Source organism: Lynx rufus, unplaced genomic scaffold, assembly GCF_022079265.1.
Source record: "Lynx rufus isolate CCGP_SWC_20201006 ecotype Redwood Valley unplaced genomic scaffold, mLynRuf1.p SCAF_26, whole genome shotgun sequence".
Lineage (NCBI taxonomy): Eukaryota > Metazoa > Chordata > Mammalia > Carnivora > Felidae > Lynx > Lynx rufus.
Genome location: NW_025814841.1, coordinates 10,231,052 through 10,251,905, shown reverse-complemented (window position 1 = coordinate 10,251,905; position 20,854 = coordinate 10,231,052). Strand labels below are relative to the sequence as shown.

Genomic DNA, 20,854 nt, shown 5'->3' with positions numbered 1-20,854 from the left:
ACCCCTGGAAGGATAGACAACAGCTGTGAGGCATAGGGTCCTTCCAGGAGGAGGGTGCATGCGAGGGGAATAGACTTCTGTGGGAGGTGTCATCCCACTCTGACCTTTTCCCAGCACAGCCCTCACCTTCCTGCTGTTGACCTTTGTTCACAGCCTCCTGCCCTCCTCACCTTCTCTCCCCATCTGCCCACCTCTGTGCCGTGCCCTCCGTGCTCACACTGCTGGGGTAGCATTCTAGTTTCCCTTTTCCCGTGTCTTCCCCTTCATCCTGTCCTCCTCACGATCGATAGTCCGTCCTTCCTTTATCCCGCCACCCATGCTTCCTTCCTCAAAAACCCTTCCAGTCTTAGCCCCAAACCTCAGTGGTAGGCACAGAAGTTTTTTTTAGCAGTTGAATCCCTTTCCCCAAATGACATCTTGCCCCAAATCCTAATAGAGAGCAAAACAATTGACTAAGCCTGGGTGGCTTAGTCAGTTGAGTGTCTGACTGTTGATTTTGGCTCAGGTCGTGATCTCATGGTTCGTGGGTTTGAGTCCCACCTCAGGCTCTCTGCACTGATGGTGCAGAGCCTGCTTGGGATTCTCTCTCCACCCCTCTCTCTCTCCCCCTCCCTCGCTCACATTCTCACTCTCTGTCCCCTCCCTCCCCTCAAAATAAATAAATAAACTTTAAAAGAAAGAAACAGTTGAGCAGAACTGTCAAGGTGAGGACCCTTTTGCCCCTGTCCCCAACCACCCCACCCTGCCCCTGGGGTTCTTGGGAAGTCAGCAAGTTCCATGGAACACGGTTGAACCTTTTTTTTTTCTAGCTGGTAAAGCCTAGCCCATCTATGACTGTCTCTACAAAGGTGCATCTACTCCCCCTAATCTGAACCGGAGCCTGACTCCTGAACCGCAGGAGCGGTTCCTGGCTGCCTGTGTGACTGTGCGGTAGGTGTGTCACAGATTTGCACGTCTCGTTTCCACTGCTGGAGGGTCAGCTCCTGCCTGGCCAGACAGAGCGGCTCACCCACCCCCTGAGCCATCCCAGCAGTGTATTCTGGCACAGCCATGGGGCAGTATATGCAGTATATGCGAGGTGCACGGAGGCCGTGGCATCCTCAGAATCCAAAAGCATTGGCGAACTGAAAACTTTTTCCACTTGTCAGGGTTGGCTCGGGCACCCAGTTTATACATGTGGAGCCTAGTGCTTTTGTGCCCCAAGTTTCTGCAGTGACTCTGCTTACATTCTTATCCCATTCACTGAAGAGCTCCTTACCCTGGACCCCACGTTCCTGTCATCTTTATTTCTACCATGTCTGGAAAGAGCAGGCTCCGCAGGGCTGGGAAGCTGAGAAGGTCCCAGTCAGCTGACCAGCCTCGTCCCCAGGCAGGAGCGCCTCACCTTGCTAATTAAGGATAAGGATGGGTGGAGGCATCTAAGAAAGTAGCAGCCCCGACTGAATTCCACCAAACCACAGTTTGGCCACCTAGTTCAGTCTGGTAAAGATCAGATAGATTTAAATTTGCGCCCCCAACCCCCTCGGTGAGGAGGTTGTGCTTTCGCAGGTGACAGGCTCAATAATATGGGCTCCCAGTGCTCCTGAGCCTTTGGACTCAGCCCTAAAGGGGCAGCCATTGGGTCTTATACAAAAGTGATGTTAGCCTTCCTTAAGGACTATATTTATTGGGATTCCCTCCAGGGGCCAGGGATAACGGCGGAGGGGCAATGACTGGTGGTGAAAGGGTCCATGTGATTGCTGGCTTTAATGTATCCCAGTTCCCACTGCTTCTCACAACTCTGCAGCTACTCCCTGGGTCCCCTCCCTAGATTAGAAGGCTCCCTGTTCCTGCCGCCAGAATGAGCAAATTAAAATGTAAATTGAATCATGTGAAAAAACTTTTTGCTCAAAACCCTCCCTCAGACTAAAAGCCAAGCCCTAGTGTGGCCCTCACGACCCGTGTTGCCCTGTGACTCAACTATGCCCCTTCCCCTCACTTCCCCCCACCCTGCTTTGCTCAGTGGTCACGTTCTCACTGAGAAGTCCACGCACATGGACAGCAGCTTACATAAGATTTCCTCAGCACAGATGAGTAAATCCTAACCCTAAAGTTGCTGACTGAAATGCTCTGTGGTCTTTAACTTCAGGTCATTGTGAAGTCAGTTGAGTGGGTCCTGCCAGCATTTTCTTAACGTGAAATAGAATACAAAAAAATGTCAAAGGAACAGATTGTTTTGCAAAACTTTTGTTTCAGGGGTGTGTGTGTGTGTGTGTGTGTGTGTCTACTAGCTCACAAAAAATGTGTTTCTTGCTGTGGGTCTCAGATCATAAAAGTTTGAGAATCATGGCCCTAGTTACTGTGTTTTTGAAAGGTGAGTTGATCAAGTTGAATACCCCAAATTCTCACAGGAAACTCTGTGACATTTCAGTCTGGCTTAAGAGCAGATAAGCACACTGACTTTCTGGGCTGAGCATCTGCTGTTCTTCAAGAAGTCCCAGCCAAAAGTTAAACTAAATATTCTTTCTGAGTCTCCTCCACAGGCACCAGTTTGCACTGTGCTGCCATCTAGTGTGGGCTCACAGCCCGGACTTGAGGATTCTAGCGACACTCAGCCCTACACTTTTAAAAGCCTGTCGTGTATTGCAGCTAGAATGATGCTTTCTCACACATGTACTTTGTTGGGGGGTGGGGGGTGGGGTGGTGCATGGGTTGGGGATGGTCTTTAAAGATTCAGGCCAGCCACTCCTAAACATTGTTTGGTTGGGGTTAGGGGAAAAGAGTCCCAAACTCTCGAAAGATAAATTAAGGAGATTTTCTGCTTTGGTTCAGATTTGGGGTGTTCAGTTGTTTAGAGTCATCTGTACATTTGATGCTGGGAGTGATCTTTGGGTCTTCCCATGGGTAGGGGGACCAAGGACCTTCTGGGCCCCTTCTTGCCTTTTGAGAGAATATCTGTGCGACTACACCAACCCTGATTGACCAGATTCCATATGGAGTAAGGAACCCCTGAAGTGGAGTTGTCTGAAATCGATATTCTTGGGTCATCTTTGGGATCACGTGGCCAGCTCATGCTCACCTCATCCATTCTTAACTACGAGCTTGGAACCTTAATAAAAGCCTGATCTTTTTAAACTTTTTTTAAATTTTATTTAAATCCAAGTTAGTTAACATATAATGTAATAATGGTTTCAGGAGTAGAATTTAGTGACTCATCACTTACATATAACACTCAGTGCTCATCCCAGCAAGTGACCTCCTTAATGTCCATCCCCCATTTAGCCCACCCCCCCTGTACCCTCCAGCAACTTGCCCTCAGTTTGTTCTCTGTATTTAAGAGTCTCTCATGGTTTACCTCCCTTTCTGTTTTTATCTTATTTTTCCTCCCCTTCTCCTATGTTCACCTGTTTTGTTTCTTAAATTCTACATATGAGTGAAATCATATTTGTCTTTCTCTGACTGACTTACTTTGCTTAGCATCATATATTCTAGTTCCATCCGTGTTGTTGCAAATGACAAGATTTCATTCTTTTTGATTACCAAGTAGTATTCCATTGTGTGTATATATATCGTATCAATCCGTGGACATTTGGGCTCTTTCCATAATTTGGCTATTGTTGATAGTGCTGCTGTAAACATTGGGGTGCACATGCCTCTTTGAACCAGCATTTTTGTATCCTTTGGATAAATACCTAGTAGTACAATTTCTGGGTCATAGGGTAGCTCTGTTTTTAATTAAAAAAAATTTTTTTTAACATTTATTTATTCTTGAGAGACAGAGAGAGATAGAGCATGAGTGGGGGTGGGGGGCAGAGAGAGAGGGAGACACAGAATCCAAAGCAGGCTCCAGGCTCTGAGCTGTCAGCACAGAGCCCTACACAGGGCTCAAACTCACAAACCGTGAGATCATGACCTGAGCTGAAGTCGGACACTTAACTGACGGAGCCACCCTGGCGCCCCTGTTTTTAATTTTTTGAGGAACCTCCATACTGTTCTCCAGAGTAGCTGTGCCAGTTTGCATTCCCACCAGCAGTGCAAAAGTGTTCCTCTTTCTCCACATTCTCACCAACATCTGTTGTTTTCTGAGTTTTTAATTTTAAGGTTTGATTTTAATATTCATAAATGAAGGTGCAGAACATAAAAGTGGTGTTTTTCTTTGCTCTTTTAATTAAAAAGTAAAACAAAGTTGTTGTTGTTGTAGTTTTTTAACATTTTTATATTTAGAGGATAAAGGCTTACTTTATTGTCATCCAGAATGGGGAATATTGAACCTGGAAATGCTTGGAAGTCTGGGAGGGAATGTGATTGCTGCCTTCAAATTATTGAAAAACTTGCTTGGAAGGCTCAGACTCACCCTGTAGGACAGGAGGGCAGAGTTAGGACCCACGGGCAGGCGGAGGCAGATACCAGCCTGAGACAAGGAGAACTTCCCCACAGCTAAAGAGATTGAGTGGCAGAATAAGCCCACCTGCCAAGGTAGTAGGTTCTCTGTCACTTGAGAGGGTGCCAACAGAGGTGGTGACAGTTCATCTCGAACGTGATAGGCACTCATCTGGATGCTTCCAGCTATTAAAATGTATGAGTGGAGGTTCTGTTCTGGGAGGAGGGAAGAAGTGAGTAACAGTAAAATAAGCTAAGTACTAAATATAAATATATATGTTATTTCTGAAGAAATTGCAATGGAAGAGAACAAGTGTCACTTTGTGGGGAACCCGCTATCAGTGTGTCATGATGGCATAAGGCATATTTATGTAGAATGTATATGCTCTGATAAGACGAATTAATATTTAACCTCTTGTTCTAACTAGGGTCATTGGTTTCCTGGAAGCTATCGTGTGCATAAAATTTGGACAAGATCTCTTCTCTAAGACCCAAATACTCTATGTTGTGCTTTGGCTTCTTTGTGTGGTAAGTTTATTTTTTTTTTAAAAAAGATCACTTTTTTACCCAAAAGTGTTAGTGAAACTCCTCATGGTGTCTCTTTAAAAAAACCAACAACAACAGCAAAAATTCTTGTGCACCTAGTTTTTTTAGAAATTCATAGACCAGACCTTCTGCTTGTAATCACCCAAAATTGGCCACTAGTCTGAAGGTCAAGATTAAATACATGGGACCACCCAGCATCCAAAACGGGTCACCTTGGTAAGTTCTGGTCAAATGCCCTCAGCAGGTACACCATACATGCATAAATTTCACTTGTGAGAATTCACCTACATGCAGGCCTCCATGAAGGAGCAAGGGTGTTACAGTGTTACATATTGCTGTACAAGTGTCTATGGACAAAATGATGGACTGTGGTTTATAGGTCTTGAGAGATGTTCTTGAAGGTAATCAGACCATGCAGTTTCTGCCCCACAGGCTGACTTAAGGGGCCAAACCCTATGAGCTGACCTTCCTGTCTGAAGGGAAGAGCCCCTTGGGGGCCTCTGGCTCCACTGTCCTGGGACTTTTCTGTCATCTGTCTTTCTTTTTTTCTTTCTTTCTTTCTTTCTTTCTTTCTTTCTTTCTTTCTTTCTTTTAATTAAAAAAAATTTTTTTTAACGTTTGTTTATTTTTGAGACAGAGAGAGACAGAGCATGAACGGGGGAAGGTCAGAGAGAGAGGGAGACACAGAATCGGAAACAGGCTCCAGGCTCTGAGCTGTCAGCACAGAGCCCGACATGGGGCTCGAACTCATGGACTGCAAGATCATGACCTGAGCTGAAGTCGGACGCTTAACTGACTGAGCCACCCAGGAGCCCCATCTTTCTTTATTTTTCTCATGTTTATTTATTTATTTTGAGAGAGAAAGAGAGAACGAGCAGGGGAGGGGCAGAGAGAGAGGGAGACAGAGAATCCCAATTAGGCTCTGCACCGATGTAGGGCTCAATCATGGCTCAGTTGGTTGGGCGTCTGACTCGTGTTTTCAGCTCAGGTCATGATCTTACGGTTCATGAGATAGAGCCCTGAGTCAGGCTCTGCACTGACAGTGCAGAACCTGCTTGGGATTCTCTCTCTCTCTCTCTCTCTCTCTCTCTCTCTCTCTCTCTCTCTCCCTTTCTCTCTCTAAAATAAATAATCTTAAAAAAAATAAAATTAAGTAAGATCTTAACCTACCTTAAGCATTCTGTGTCTGCCCTTCTTAATTTTTTTTTATTATTTTGGACAGAAGTCTTATGTTAAGCTTAAGATTCTTCACTTTTACTTGGTTGGTCCAGAAAATTAGTTTGGGTTTTCTTGGTAATCATAGAAAATTTCAAACATATGTGGAAGTAGAGTAGATGACCCCTCATGTACCCATCTATCTTCCAGTTTCTTTTTTTTTTTTTTAATGTTTATTTATTATTGAGAGAGCATGAGCAGGGGAGGGGCAGAAATAGGGGGAGACACAGAATCCAAAGCAGGCTCCAGGCTCTGAGCTGTCAGCACAGAGCCCAACTTGGGGCTTGAACTCACAAACCGCGAGATCATGACCTGAGTCGAAGTCGGACACTAAACTGACTGAGCCACCCAGGCGCCCCTCCATCCTCCAGTTTCAACAATGCTCACCTCGTGCACAGTCTTGTTTCCTTGTATTCCCTACTCTCTATCCCCGTGCTGAATTATTTTGGAACAGATCCACCTTTAATATTTCAGGATGTATCTCTAAAAGAAGGTAAGAATGCTTTCTTGTTTAATGCAACCACCATACTGTTATCACATCTGCAAAAGAATAATTTCATAATACTATTAAATATCTAATCAGTGTTCAGACTTTTAATATTTTTTAAAATTATATATTTTTTGAACAGTCTATTTGAATCAACATCCACTTGTTGCAATTGGTTGGCGTGCCCTTTAAGTCTCTTAATGTATAGTTTTCCCTCTGTCTCTGGCTCTCTCTCCTTCACGATTTATTTGTTGAAGGATCCAGCTCTTTGTCCCATAGATTTTCCCACAGTCTGGATTTTACTGATTTTGTAGTGTACTGTAATTTAACAGATTTCTTTGTCCTTTGTATTTTCTGCAAATTAGTAGCTGAATCTAGAGGCTTAATCAGATTCAGGTCTACTTTTTTTTTTTTTTTTTTTTTGGCAAGACTTTGTGTTTTTAAGGTGTTTTTTATTGCCTTTCACGGCATCTATTTTTAGGGTTACTTGTTAGAAATCTTAACTGCACCAGAGAACCTTGAGCCTGTTCTGTCCCATTTTGTCTTGAACAGCAAAAGGGAATAATGATTTCCTTTGTACCTACGCTCCAGAATTAACGTTCGAGTGGTGTTTTTCCAGCCCGGTGAAACTAGATGTAAGAATTGGTTAGGGGAGTGTGTTTACATGTGCCTGGAGATTTTAACTGTGTGCTCTCCCACTTTTCTCTGGCACATGCACCTCAGGTGTATGAATAGTATTGTGACCGAGTGTGGAGGGCAGGCAGAGGTGGGTGTGGCCCTCTCCTGGTGCCAGAGCCATGGGGACCACAGAGAGGCTGAGGCAGGTGGGACTCCTGGGACATGGGCAGCAGCTGTTCTCACAACACCCGCATACAGCCCCACCCTGGGGTGTCTGTGGCCAGAAGGGTCTTCTCAAGGCCATGTCCAAGAAGCCCTGTCTGGTCACCTGCCCTGCAGGGGCTCCTCTAGTCTCTCAGTTCTCGAGACTTTTCTCCATTGTACTTATTTGACACTTAGCATACGCTCCCTTATGTTGGTGACTTTTGGTTTGCCTTGGTGCCTGTGTAATTGTCACTTCATTGAGGACACGAATCACTTCTTGTCTCCTTATTGGTCTCTCCTTCCCCTGGCATGGTCCCTGTAAGTCTGTCATTTGTTCACAGAACGTTTACTGAGTGTTCATCAAAACTGCACCCAATGCTGGTCCCACGAAGATAGTTGATGGTCAAGATAAGATTTATTAATGGTCACTACATGCCAGGCTCTCTTCTAAGCAATTCTCATGAATTACATGTTTGATTGTTGCTTTGAGGGGAGATACTTTATTAGCCCTCTTTTATAGATGAAATAAAGGCAAAGAGAGGTTCACTAACTGGCTTCAAGGTCACATAGGTAGTAGGTGGCAGAGCCAGGGCCTACATCCAGGTAGTCTGACAAGAGAGTTTGTGTTCCCCCACCCGCCCCCCTGCAAAAGGTGTCCCCTTCCAAGGCTGTCCAAGTCCAGACGGGAATTGTCCACGCAATCTCATCATGTTCATGTGTGATAACCATTGTGAAGGGTGTGAATGTAGTGCTAAACGGGCACTAGAGAGCACCAGACGAGCCAGGGAGCTGCTGAGGGCTCCCTGGATGTAACATGTGAGCAGGATTTTGAAGGGTTGCCACGGATGCTCTCCCAGCTGAAAACCTTACAGGCTGCTTCCTCTCCTCTGTCACTCTTGAAATCAGCAGGTCACGAGGTTCTGTCCATCCCAACCAGCTATGTAGCCCATCTCCGTCCCCTCCTCTCCATTCCCACTGTCTGGACATACGTGTTCGTCCCCATTCTGCTCTTCAGACCTATTCTCTACGCTGCTGCCAGGCTGTCTTCTAGAACTCGTATCTGAATCTCTTTCCCTGCTCAGAACCATTCCCTGCCATCGGGGGTGTAGAGGAGTCAATAATACAACACTTTTCAGTTCAGAATAGTTAAAAGATAGGGTGAAAGAAGGATGTAGAGATCAGAATAGCATCTTTATCACTGACGATACACATTTTTCAATCTCAGCTTTAGATGCATGGCAACAAGGGGTTTGTGAACAGTGAATCCTCAAATGAGACACTCTCCCACCCCAGGAAGCAGGCCTCACTGTGTTGTGTAAGTGGCCTTGCACCCAAGGAAGACAGGAAATGTCCAGCTTCCTTATCTCAGATTCGCCAGTTGGTTAAGAGAGAACTCGTTCTCCCTGGGGTGGAAAGGAGCAGGGGTATTATACCAGCAAAACTCTGTCTGTGTAGAAAGAAACATCAAGAAGGAAGAAGGATCCCTACCACACATCCTGCCAGCTGAAATATGTTGCTTGTGTGTTTAGGACGGTCATCATCTGGAGCATTCATCATACCCGCCCTCTTGTACTTTCTTCTTGGGCCACCCCAAACTGGACGTAGCCACCTCAACAAATCATCCTTCCAGACTTCTCTTGTCCTCATCCAGGGCATCTTCTTTGCTTGGGCTAAGTGCTTTTCCTTCTTTTTCTACCTAGTGACTCTTATGCCAAGATCAAACTAAATTCACACCCTCCATGAAGTGCACCCTGATCTGCCAGGCGGCCTGGATAACTCCCCTTGGGGGACCAGTCACACTTGGTACATATTTCATTGAGTTCTAACCTCAGTGTAATGTAACTTGCAGTGTTTACATCTGTCTCCCCAGCATTGTACTTCTTGCTCACGAAGACTAAGTTTTTGTTGTCTTTTTGTCCCCACTGATTCTAGTGCGGTCCCTGATGCATAGGACTCACTCGGCAAATGCATGGAGAATAAAGGAATGAGTTCAAGAGGCAGAGACCAGGAGACAGACGTACAGGCAGGCTGAGAGACAGGCATGTATGAAAACATGCAGCTGTGCCCATGCCCAGCTTCTCAGGAAGATGGCAAGCTGTTTGGGGAACGAGAGTGAGGAGAGTGAGGGGGGGAGGAGACATGGGACATCTGCTCAGGAAAGACCCTATGTGTCTGTAGTTGGAGATCCAGAGGCAATAATTCAGTGGGAAGACACCTGTTCGCAGAGAAAGGCTGCATGGGTGGGAGAGTCCCAAGGGAGTAGAGGTGCTGTCTGAGGGGGTTGAGGATCCCAGAAAGAAATAACTGAGGCTTACCCAAGGGTGGTAGCGTGGAAGATGCAGAGAGAGGGCTGGATATGAGAGCTGTTCAAGAGGGTCAGCTCAATAGGACGCCAGCCCCTTGTGATAGTGTGAGTGACTCCATGGTTTCTAGTTTGTGCCACTGGGTGGCAGTGTTGGTGGTAGTAACAGATTGGGGGATATCACAGAAGCCGGTTGGTTGAGTGAAAGGAGATGAATTGGGTTGGAGTGCTGGGATTTGAGGGACCCTTAGAACTAATAGCTGAAGGTGTCCCGTATCGTGGGAAATGCCAGTCTGTCCAGTAACACTGGAAAGATGTGGTCAGCAATAGAGGTGAGAGAGTTGAGGGCCACTGGTGCACAGGGCATGGTGGGAGCCGCTGGATTCGGGTAGGGGAACACCGCGTGGGCAGGAGAAGCTGGCTGAGGATGGTCTGTGGAGCAGCCACATTTAAGAGGCCAGGCCTGAGAAACAGACTCAGGAGAGCAGGCCTTTGAAGAAGCAGAATCCCCTAATGAGCATTATCAGTGCCATGGAGGGGGACCTGGCCCAAAAAGAGACCATTGGCCGGGATAATTAGATGTCTCCACTGCTCATATTCATGGCCTTTACTAAACATCAAGATTGGAGTGAGGTGAACATTATTCAGTAGGAGAGTTAGGTTTGACCATGCCTCCCTTACTCCTCAGAGAAACAAAGCCCCTAATTATTTCCCTTGCTTGGTAAGAGAATATCTCCAGACCTCGAGATTAATGCAGAAGCAGAGATTCCCGCATGCCGGTTAGTTAAGTTTCTCCTCAGCAGTTGTGTGATCAGTCATCGGCAATTTGCATGCTCATTACTCTGACTGGAAGCCAGGGGAGATCTTCCGCCCTCATTGCCACCACACATGACGCTGTCGTGTGCTGCCTTGGCTCTCATCCCACATATTTTTCTTCTTTCTCTTTTTTTTTTTCCTTCTCTTTCTTTAAACAAAATCTGTACAATTGCTATTTTAAATCCAGGCCCTGACATTTTAAGTGGATGCGTGCCTAGGTTTCCACAGGTGTGCTTGTGAACCCATAAATTACAAGCTTTTGTCTCCTGGGACAAGTGTGACCTGGACCTCTAAGTACCCAGGTGAAGCGGTAAATTTGGCAACCACAGCGGCCCCTTTGTGTGGCGATTGTGATGATAAGCACCTGTCGCTCCTGACCTGCCAGTGTTTGCCTGCCTGCAAGCTGCAAAGCCCATTCTGTCCTCGCAGGGACAGGGCTGGAGAAGGCAGAGCACCGCACTCCTGCCCTCCAGTGGGCAGAATCCGCAATGACCGGCAGCCCTGTGCTCACCGCCCCTTCGTCCTGTGGAGTAGCAGCTGCCTGCCAGCCTCCCCACCTCCATCGCACCGCGATGACTGGTCTCGATGACTGGTCTGGGGACGTGGGACCTGCCTCCCACGCTCCACTCCCTCAAACCTAGGACAGTCTGTTTTGCCCTTCGTAAAGGAGCAAACACGTACACACTGAAAGTGCTCTAGTCTTCCCCACTCTTTCCGTGCCATGAAGATGGGACATTTAATGGTGGTGTATATTAGAAATCTGAGCAAGTACTACAATATGTTAAAGGGTAGAAGTTACTTTCACTTTATAATCTTAATGTATTCATTCATTGCCTAATTAAAAAAAATTTTTTTTAAGTGTTTATTTCCTTTTAGGAGAGAGAGAGAGCACAAGCAGGGGAGGGGCAGAGAGAGAGGGAGGCACAGAATCCGAAGCAGGCTCCAGGCTCTGAGCTGTCAGCACAGAGCTCGATGTGGGGCTCGAACCCATGAACTGTGAGATCATGACCTGAGACAAAGTCAGACACTCAACCGACTGAGCCACCCAGGTGCCCCCGATGCCTAATTTTTTTTTTCAATATATGAAATCTATTGTCAAATTGATTTCCATACAACACCCAGTGCTCACCCCAAAAGGTGCCCTCCTCAATACCCATCACCCACCCTCCCCTCCCTCCCACCCCCCATCAACCCTCAGTTTGGTCTCAGTTTTTAAGAGTCTCTTATGCTTTACCGCTGCCTAATTTTTTGATGGGGGAGGATATGAGCTTCCTTTTCTTTAAATCCCTCATCTGCATATGAATGTCCACTTGCATATGGATTTAAAATAAAATGAAGCAGTGGGCCTTATATTTTATGTTCTGTCTCCACCATGCCGGCATTCCCACTTCACTGACCTAGAAGGAGAAGGCCCGCCAGAGCACTCATACTCCTGTCTTTCTGCACTTAAGATGACACTGCACACCCAACAGACGCTTAACAAATGTTGACTGACAGGAACGGGGCCAGAGCTAGACTGCACGCTGCAGTGATGAGAGTTCACAGCCCTGCCTTGCCTGCAGTCTCAGCTCCACCCTTGCATCTGGGGGCTGTGCACAGGGATGTGCTGGTCCTGGCTATTCCCGGCATGCTTTTCTTTCTCCGGAGGTGGGTGAGTGGATGGATGGATGGATGGATGGAAAGAGATATAAAGATGTGTAGACATAAAACCAGTATTTGTTTATCTCTACAGCCATCCCTAAAACTTGGATCCAGGAAAATCAAGAGACCTGTGTTCAGGCTCCAGTTTTGCCACATACTAAATGTGTGCCTTTGAATAGACACCTCTCCAAACTTTCATTCCCCTTCTGTGAAATGAGAGGAGTTGAAATGAATGATATCTTTTGGATCTGGAATTAGTTTTGGGGTGCCTGAGTGGCTCAGTCAGTTAAGTATCTGACTCTTGATTTTGGCTCAGGTCATGATCTCATGGTTGTGGATTGAGCCCCACATCAGGTTCTGTGCTGAGCATGGAACCTGCTTGGGGTATTCTGTCTCTCTCTCTCTCTCTCTCTCTCTCTCGCTCTCTCAAAATTAATACAAACTTTTAAAAATTAAAAAGTTACGATTCTCGGAGAGAATTAAAATTATTCCAGAAGAGAAGGTTCTACCATGATTTCACGACTGTTCACATAGTTGGTTCAAGGTGACAGCCTTAACGGGAAATGCAGGAGAAGAACCAGAGACCAGATAGGGAGAGTGCTTTGGTGTCAGTGAGTTCCTAAGGCAAGGAATTCTAAAGACAGGAGGGACAGACAGTCATTTTGTTTTGTTTTGGTGACTCATTTACGGTTGGGAAAGTCAGGCCTGGCCGGAGGGCCTGGCGGAGGTTCATCTGTCCTTAACAATGCTGAGGCACACCCTCCCTCTCTCCTTTAGTGCTCTGGCAAGGCACCCAGAAACTTCTCCCAGATTTTCAGTGTTTTGGCACATGTTAAAACTTCGGACTCTTGTAGATGCTATTCTTTGCTTAAATTGGAGTATAATTTAGGGTGTGGTGCAAGGTGGGTGGGGAGTCTCGGGGAAGTAGAGGTTATCCCTGCCTCTGGGTACCCACAGGCCATGCCCCTCTCATTTCACTCAGGGGTTTACAGAGCGGTTTTGTTTTCTCTGACTTCCTATGTACTTACAGAAGAAAAACAAAAGCAACCAGAACTGGGGTTGGGGTGGGGCCACAGAGACAAAACAGCAGTGAGAGAGCAGTGCAGAGCCACCCACTCAGACACAGTGGGCCCCGGTCCTAAATGCCCTCCAGCGCCACTGTGCTCCCAGACTGAATGAAGCTCCTTTTTCATTCAGAACTCGTCTTCCCCACGGAAGCTCACAAACTGAGAGTCCTTGTAACTTTCCAGTGATGGGGGCAGAGAATGGGCCGTGAGAACCAGAAATAAAGCATATACAATCCTATGTATCCTCTGTAGGAAGACCTGCAAAACTGTGCAGAAAATATATCCCACCTTTCCTACATCTAAAAATGATCTTGCATTCTGATTATTAGCGTCGTGAGTAGTAACTACAGTCTGGTCATAACTCTTGTCAAAAGCTGTGGGGGGAACGCTCTCCCCAACCCTACTAGCTCTGCCATTTTGTAACCAGTGTCCTCAGAGAGACAGTAGAACCACATCAAGCCGTCCTCTGTACATTACTGTTGAGACCCTGAAAGTCTGGGAAATGGGATTTCTTTTTTTTTTTTTTTTTTGGTGCAACATTGTTTTATGAAATATGCTTGGTTTTCTCTGCCAGGCCTTCACCACCTTCCTGTGTCTGTACGGCATGGTTTGGTACGCAGAGCACTATGGTCACCGAGAAAAGGTATGGAAGGAAGGGCAGAGATGGTCTCTGTAAAATAATCACATCCTGCTTGGAGCTTTAGCAGGGAAGCACATTCCTGTGAGAATGTGGTGTAGCCAACTGTGTGAGCACGCAGGTTCAGTCCTGCCGCTGTAGAAACGTAACCGGTTCAGGACCCGTTCCCTATCGGTTGCTGTCCTTGCTTGTGAGCGCCCTGTTCAGTAGGTCAGTGTTTTTATCCTCCCTTTTATAAAGGGGCTTAAAACCTAATTATGCGTCTGCTTAAAAATAAAATTGTGGGGAGAGCCCCGGACTAGGTTTTGAAAGGCTGGGTTTTATTCCCGGCTCTTGTACTTTGCGCAGGCCTCTTTGTGACCCAGCCTGGGGCTCTCCCCCATTGTAAATGGCCCGCCCTGCCCACCGTGTAGTGGACACAAGGATTAAAGCAGAAAATGGATGTGAGTGAGCTTAAAATGCTACAGCAGTCTTGCAAAGTATAATATCTTTTTAAGTAAAATAATAGCTTTCATACTCGATTCATACTTAATTCATATTAAGTCTGAGGAACTAAAGGTTCTTTCTAGACAATTGATTCTGTATCACCTGGAAGACAGTCATGGCTTTATAGCCAAGGAACCTACGAATGGGGAGGTTCTGTTACTTGCTGGTGGTATAGGGGCGGAGTGACCTCCCTTGCTTGTCCTGCAGCCCCAGGGAGTCCTTGAAACTCCATCACTAAGTCTGCTTCTCTCTCTAGACGTACTCCGAGTGTGAAGATGGCACCTACAGTCCAGATATCTCCTGGTCTCATGGGAAAGGTACAAAAGGTATTTCTTCCTCACTGCTTAGAACTTGACTGGGTTCTTGGGCGCCTGGGTGGCTCAGTCAGTTGAGTGTCTGACTTCGGCTCAGGTCATATACTTGCGGTTCATGGATTCGAGCCCCACATCGGGCTCTGTGCTGACAGCTCAGAGCCTGGAGCCTGCTTCAGTCTCTCTGCCCCTCCCCCGCTCTCTCTTCTCTCTCTCTCTCTCTCTCTCTCTCTCTCTCTCTCCCACTCAAAAACAAACAAACACTAAACAAACAACTTTCCTGGGTTTTCTTCCTTCCAAGGCCCAGTGAGCAGATTTGGAATCAAGATTTATCCTCAGAATGGTGATAAGTGTATGCCCTGAAGGGTCTCATGTCTACTTATCCCATGTCGTCTGTTACTTATTAATGAAAACTGCAAAGTGCTGTCAGGATCTGCCCAAGAAACTTGCTTCTAAAGAAGAGGCAGCATGTGGTTCTGCCTCTTCTGACACAGGAAAACATAACGAGGCAAGGCCTGTACCGTCCCAAGCACCCTATTGGGAATGTTCTTCCTCTTGGCTTTCATCCTGAGTGAAAAGGGTTAGGAAGAATTGTGCACTGGGAGGAGGAGCTTTCAGAAGAGGTGGGTTGATTTCATCGTATTTATTCAGGAGGCAGGCCAGAATAAAATTCTGGTAGTATAGCCGGGGATCTCCCGTTGGCCTCTCCAAGGAGCCTTTTGGAAAGATTTGGGGCTACCTGGGTATTTTAAAGAATTAAGGCTTGTGGAATGATACCAAGGAGGCTCCACTGGCCAGTAATCTCTGGGCAATGCTCGTGAGCCCATTGGAAGGCTGCCTGAGGGGAGAGAGTTATGAACACTGGAGATGGTGAAATTTAGCTCACAGAATTGCCCAGAGAAACCGTGGGCCCAGGGAGAGGAAGGAAAGCACTACTGTTGTGGTTGCTTTCCTGAGTTCTTTTAGGGTCGAGCTTTTTAGAGCTCTTTCTGGGGAAAATGCTAGCATGTTCTCTGCTGAGTTGCCAGTCACCCTTTTTGAGACTCTTGAATCAAGGAGTCGATAGGCGCCCTATGTTGGAACGCTGATAGAAGTGGACGGAGGGGTTCCCTGGGGTTCCGCCCTTCAGAACCATCCCCTCACAGATCCGTTCTTGGCACTTGCAGGCCCTTCTCCATTGAAAAGACTACACGAAGCAAGCAGTGGTAGAGATATAAATGAAAGGTAGACAAAGAGTAAACTAAAAAAGAGAATCTTCAGAGCAGTAAAAGAATCTCTTGGACAAAGCCAAATGGCCTTTGCAAGGAAGACCAAATTCTGAGAAGTTTTTTCTTTGTCTTGTTTGTTTGTTTGTTTGAATGGCCGTCTTGGGTGGAGATTTCCTCTGGGGCTGGATCTGAGCCCTGAAGCAGAGAACTCTCTGGCTTGACTGCTGGGCCAGAGGTTGGCCACACGCTCAGTCTTTAGGCACAGCCAGTCCAATGCCAGGAAGTTTTGCTCACCTCCCACGCCTTCCTTACACACGGTTACCGGAAGGCCCACCCTCTCCCTGCTCCCCCACTTCTACCCTCCACCTTGCCTGATGCCGGCTGGTGGCTCAGCGTCCAGTTGACACGGAAGTTTTTCTCTGAGGTCGCAAACAAATAATGGTGTGACAAATACTGCCAACTGTGAGAGTCTTGAGGGTGTGTGCCATCTTCTGTGGGAGGCTCCAGAGCCGTCATGAGCAGAAGCGACCTAGGTTTTAAAGGTGTCCTCTGGATCAAATGAGAGAGGTCGTAATGTCTTTACTTTCATAAAGTCAGGAATTCTTTCTCATTTAGGGATGTAGAAACTCCGGTGTATAACAGGTCAAGGTGTGGAAACCTAGGGGATGCATCCTTTGGTTGTGAGGGTAGACCCAACACCCATGTGGTTTAATTGTTCCTCCTTGTTCTTTGGTTTCATTTTTACGGTCACTTCTTGACCCCATTGCCATGAACACAATCCGCCTTACACAGTGAGAGTGTAAACACTCTTCGGGATGCCCTTGCTCCCCACGCCCCCAGCTCTGTGGGGCCATCCCCTTGCATACACAGGCTCGGCTGCTGCACTAGCTCCGGGCTGGGGTTTCAGGGCCTTGCCTTCATGGATCCATGAGGCCACTAGGTGGAGCACATGTATCAGAAGAGGGCGGCCTGAGCGGGACGAGCTGCCCGTCTGAGGAGCGAGCCCGCAAACCCCACGCTCAGGGTGACAGCGTGTTCTCATTCCTTTGGCCAGGTTCTGAAGACAGCCCACCCAAGCATCCGGGCAACAACGAAAGCCACTCTTCCAGAAGAAGGAATCGACATTCCAAGTCAAAAGTCACCAACGGAGTTGGAAAGAAATGAAGGAGCCCGGTTAATCGCAGACGTCCCAGAGAGTGCCTAGAACCGAGAGGGAGACAGAAAGGCTTGGACCTCCCTGTCGGGAGGGCAAACATGCGGTGACATTGGGACGAGGAGAGGGGACTTGGGGGTCATTATTTGAGAGCGCGTGAGTCTTGTTTCCCACAGACCCAGCCACGTGAGGCAGGTCAGTGCCTGGGATCCTTCGCCAGCTCGGGGTCTCCTCCAACTTCAGCACTTGGCGTGCGGTCACTGGTAGCCGTACGGAGCATCTGCAGGAAGGGCGGCCTCTCACTCACAGCTGCCCGGAGCAGCACCGCTTGCGTGTATTGTGGTTGCAGTTAGTTGAAACACCTTCATTCAGACAGGGCATTAACGGTACGTTAACACTGGTGACCAGTTTTTATTTTTATAAATCTGCCTTTCCCATTTGACTGATTGGTTTAAGTTCAGGCCACTCTTCTGTCTTTTATTGTTGGTATCTTATTTGTTGTTAAGTTAGGATGCTTAAAAGCCTTCAGAAGCCACTGCTGAAATTGAGTTGGGGGAAAGCTCTTCTCTCTCCTAAAGAAGAAAATGGGGAGAGCATTTGTGTTACTGTCTGGCAAACTCATCCCCCTTTTAGGACCTGAAACCACACAGTGGTGTAAACCAGTCTGAGGAAAGACTGGCTACCTACATAGGATCCTGGGCTTCAGATCAGAACCTTTTTTGTTTGTTCTGAATGTCATTTGTCCAGAGTTATCCACAGTGCACAGAAGTGAGCCTGCTTGAGAGGCGGTGCACATCGCAGCTTCTCTCCCAGCCAGGTGCCTTTTACATTTTATTTGTTTTCCTTCCATGGTGTGTTGCTGACCTTGTCTTTTAGTCCCATGTGAGGTGCTGGTGAGTATTACCTTTCATCTGTGTGCCATGCTCTAGAACATTTACCCTGGTAGTTCACCACCTCTGATGGATCCCTGTTTTAAATAAAATAATACACGTTAAAGCCCATCAAAGATTAGTCTCTAAAAATGCTCGTTTCTTTGCATCCTATTGGTATTTTTCACCACTTGTAAGCGATTGCTGTGTTTTTCAAGTGACTTTAAGGATAATATGAATGTGTATGTGTGTTTATATAGTGAAAAGAGAAAAGAAGAAAAATATGTATTGTAGAGGACTTACAGATACATGTTACATTTCCTGAGCTCCCAAAGTAATCAATGGGAAATGAACAAGATAGTCATTGTGTTTTCACATGGTAATGGTTACATCAACCAAGTTGGATTTTTCTCTCTACCAAGATATCGGCGCTCAGCCGATTGGCTTATAGATCTAAACTTGCCCAAGGAAATCCTTCTGTTCCTCATTTACAGAGCAGAGTTTTTCATGTCTTCTCCCCCTTTAAGGAAATCTTTCACCACAGAAGTGTCATGTTTTTCTTTTTCTGCAAAGGAATTCTGGGGTGAAGGGGTTAAATGAATCATGCAAAGCCGGGGTCACATCCTGTGCTCTGGGCCTCTGGTGATCACTTGGTCGAGAGCCTCACACAGACTTGCCGTGGCAGCCAGGCGTCTTGCCAGTGGAGGAGTGCCTGTATTCGTTCAGCTGGCACGGTGGCCGGGGTGGGGGGCTGGCCATGAGGGGCCGCGGCTGTGCGCCTTCACGTGCGGTCCAAACTGCAGCCCCGTCCTTCCCAGCAAGGACTGAGAGAGCCGAGGTCCCCTTTCATAAACCCACTCACGCTTCCGTAGCCCATCTAAGGGCCTTTTTAAAACATCGGTACACCATAAACTCTCTTTGCAAGTAGGCGGGTTCATCTTGTTTCCTCATGCATTCTGCTTTCCTGAGCACTGAGCTCCTGAGTACACCATAATATCATATACATGGTCCGCCTCAACTCTCCTTCCTGTACCTGGCCCACATCACTGAGCATTTCCAAGCTTGTTATCTGGGAGAGCCTGGTCTGGCACTTGAACGCTCCTCTAACTCCTCGTCGGGTCAGACTGATGCAACGTGTTTCCTTTCTCCGAGGCCGGCACAGAGGGAGGTACCTGTTTAGCACCCGGTGGCTGACTTTCCTGTGGGATATTTGAAAAGCAAAGTGAACACGAGACCATTTTTCCTCCACGGCTTTGTGTGAAATCCCAACAAAGCCCTCCGATGCTGTCTGTGCCTGTTCTTTGAGTTTACACTTTCTCTTTTCCCTTTCAGTAAAAGTTCTGGGCACAGTAGGTACAAAACCAATGCTTTCTGTGACCGGCCAGAACCTCGGCTGCCATTCCTCCTGGACACCATACTGCTGGGTTTGGTCTACTTTTTCACTCGTGTCTATGGAAATGGACCTCACGTTGATGGAAATAGATCAGAGGCATCATTTAATATCAGAAATGATTCTCTTGCAAATCATCTCACGTTGGCGATTTGCAAACTGCCCTCTTAAAAGCCACCATTGTTTTTGGACATAATGCTCAAAGAATGTCTTATGTGTTTTTCTCCATAAGTAGCATTGTACTTAGTATTAGCTACTTTTCCCTTTTTGTCATTCTTGGGCTTTCCATGGCCCTTCCCCGCTTTTCTTGTGTCTGTTTTAACCATTTGTAAAAGACTTGGCCAAACTGCTCCCACAGCAATGCTAGGACATTTCATTGACCCGTTAAGCATTTTGATGATAAAAGACATCCCATAAATGCCAGCCTTATTTTCACTAGAACTTCTATAGTGAACTTGTGTATAAAGTACTCACCCAGGAGAAATAAAATAAAATTCTTTACCAAACACATCAGGTTCAGCCCTGTTGGTCTTCCCCATGAAGCTGCATCTCTAAGTGACATCTCTTTTTGTCAGAGCTCTCCCTTTGGATACTGGATTGTTTCATTCGTCTATAAGCGTGCACTTGGTCAGGCCCTTACAGGGGGGGAGGCTAAATGCAGGGTGGAATAGAACTACCTGTTACCCATTGAAAACCCGACTGAAGTGAGCACTTTAAACACAGGAGATTTGACTTACATGCTCTTTGAATTATGCTCAGCGACTCCTGCAGAATTCCTGGGCCCGCCACAGTGTTCACCAGGTTTCTTGTTGTTAGAGAAACTAGAAATCCCACAGGCAAGCTATTGTGATCCTCAATATATTCCCACTTACAGGATTGAAATCAAGACGTAAGGAGAGCCAAGACTTCTGTCCATCAGTGTTTCATCATAGAGGCATCTCTCCTTCATACATGTGTGTGCCTTTTGCAAGGGTTATATTTTGAGATTTGGTTCTTTGCAAGGGTCAGCATTAGTACCGGCTAAGACCGATGGGCTGTAGAGTCTCACTGCTAGCCCATAATTCGATTTTTACATTTCCCTTGATCACATTTTATTCTAAACCTGATGCATGGACTATCATAAGCGAAAGTCACAAAAATTTTTAATTGGAACTTTTTTTTTTATCTTTGATGCAATAAATACTTAACGGCTTTTTTTTTTAACTTTTGCTATCTTCTGTGAATTTAGAGGAATTATTTTATTAATGTCTACCAAAGAACGGGAAAAATAGTTGCACGTTGATTTTTTTGTTTTTTAGTTTGTTGGAATGCCGAATTGTAAAAATCTTCCTTGTCTCCTATGTTTACTAAAGAGTACCTTTAATCCATTTCAGAAATTCATCTGTGACTTTGTCTATCTTGACATTCCCTTTCTTGCAGCTTTTTTGGGTAGATTTTGAAGCTGCCTGCCCTATAAGAAAATATTTGTTGTTATAGTCTCACACTGGTAAGGATTTGTAACAGGTCCAAGTAGCTCCAAGGCCTCCCATGGCGAAGCTCGGTTTT

The 20,854-nt window shown here is 46.4% G+C and overlaps 1 protein-coding gene across 4 annotated transcripts in view; it reads left to right on the top strand.

Annotated features, from left to right (window-relative positions):
* PTDSS1 (phosphatidylserine synthase 1) overlaps positions 1-18,051 on the top strand; it is a 64,896-nt gene extending 46,845 nt beyond the window's left edge. For 2 of the 4 annotated variants that reach the window (XM_047088868.1, XM_047088871.1), the window contains 4 exons: positions 4,788-4,887; positions 13,830-13,898; positions 14,635-14,704; positions 16,952-18,051. In XM_047088868.1, coding sequence (XP_046944824.1) covers positions 4,788-4,887; positions 13,830-13,898; positions 14,635-14,704; positions 16,952-17,061 — 349 coding nt within the window. In that variant the 3' untranslated portion in view covers positions 17,062-18,051. The remainder of the gene's footprint in view (positions 1-4,787; positions 4,888-13,829; positions 13,899-14,634; positions 14,705-16,951) is intronic. The other 2 variants (XM_047088869.1, XM_047088870.1) reach the window with 2 other exon arrangements.
* Positions 18,052-20,854: the final 2,803 nt, after the last annotated feature.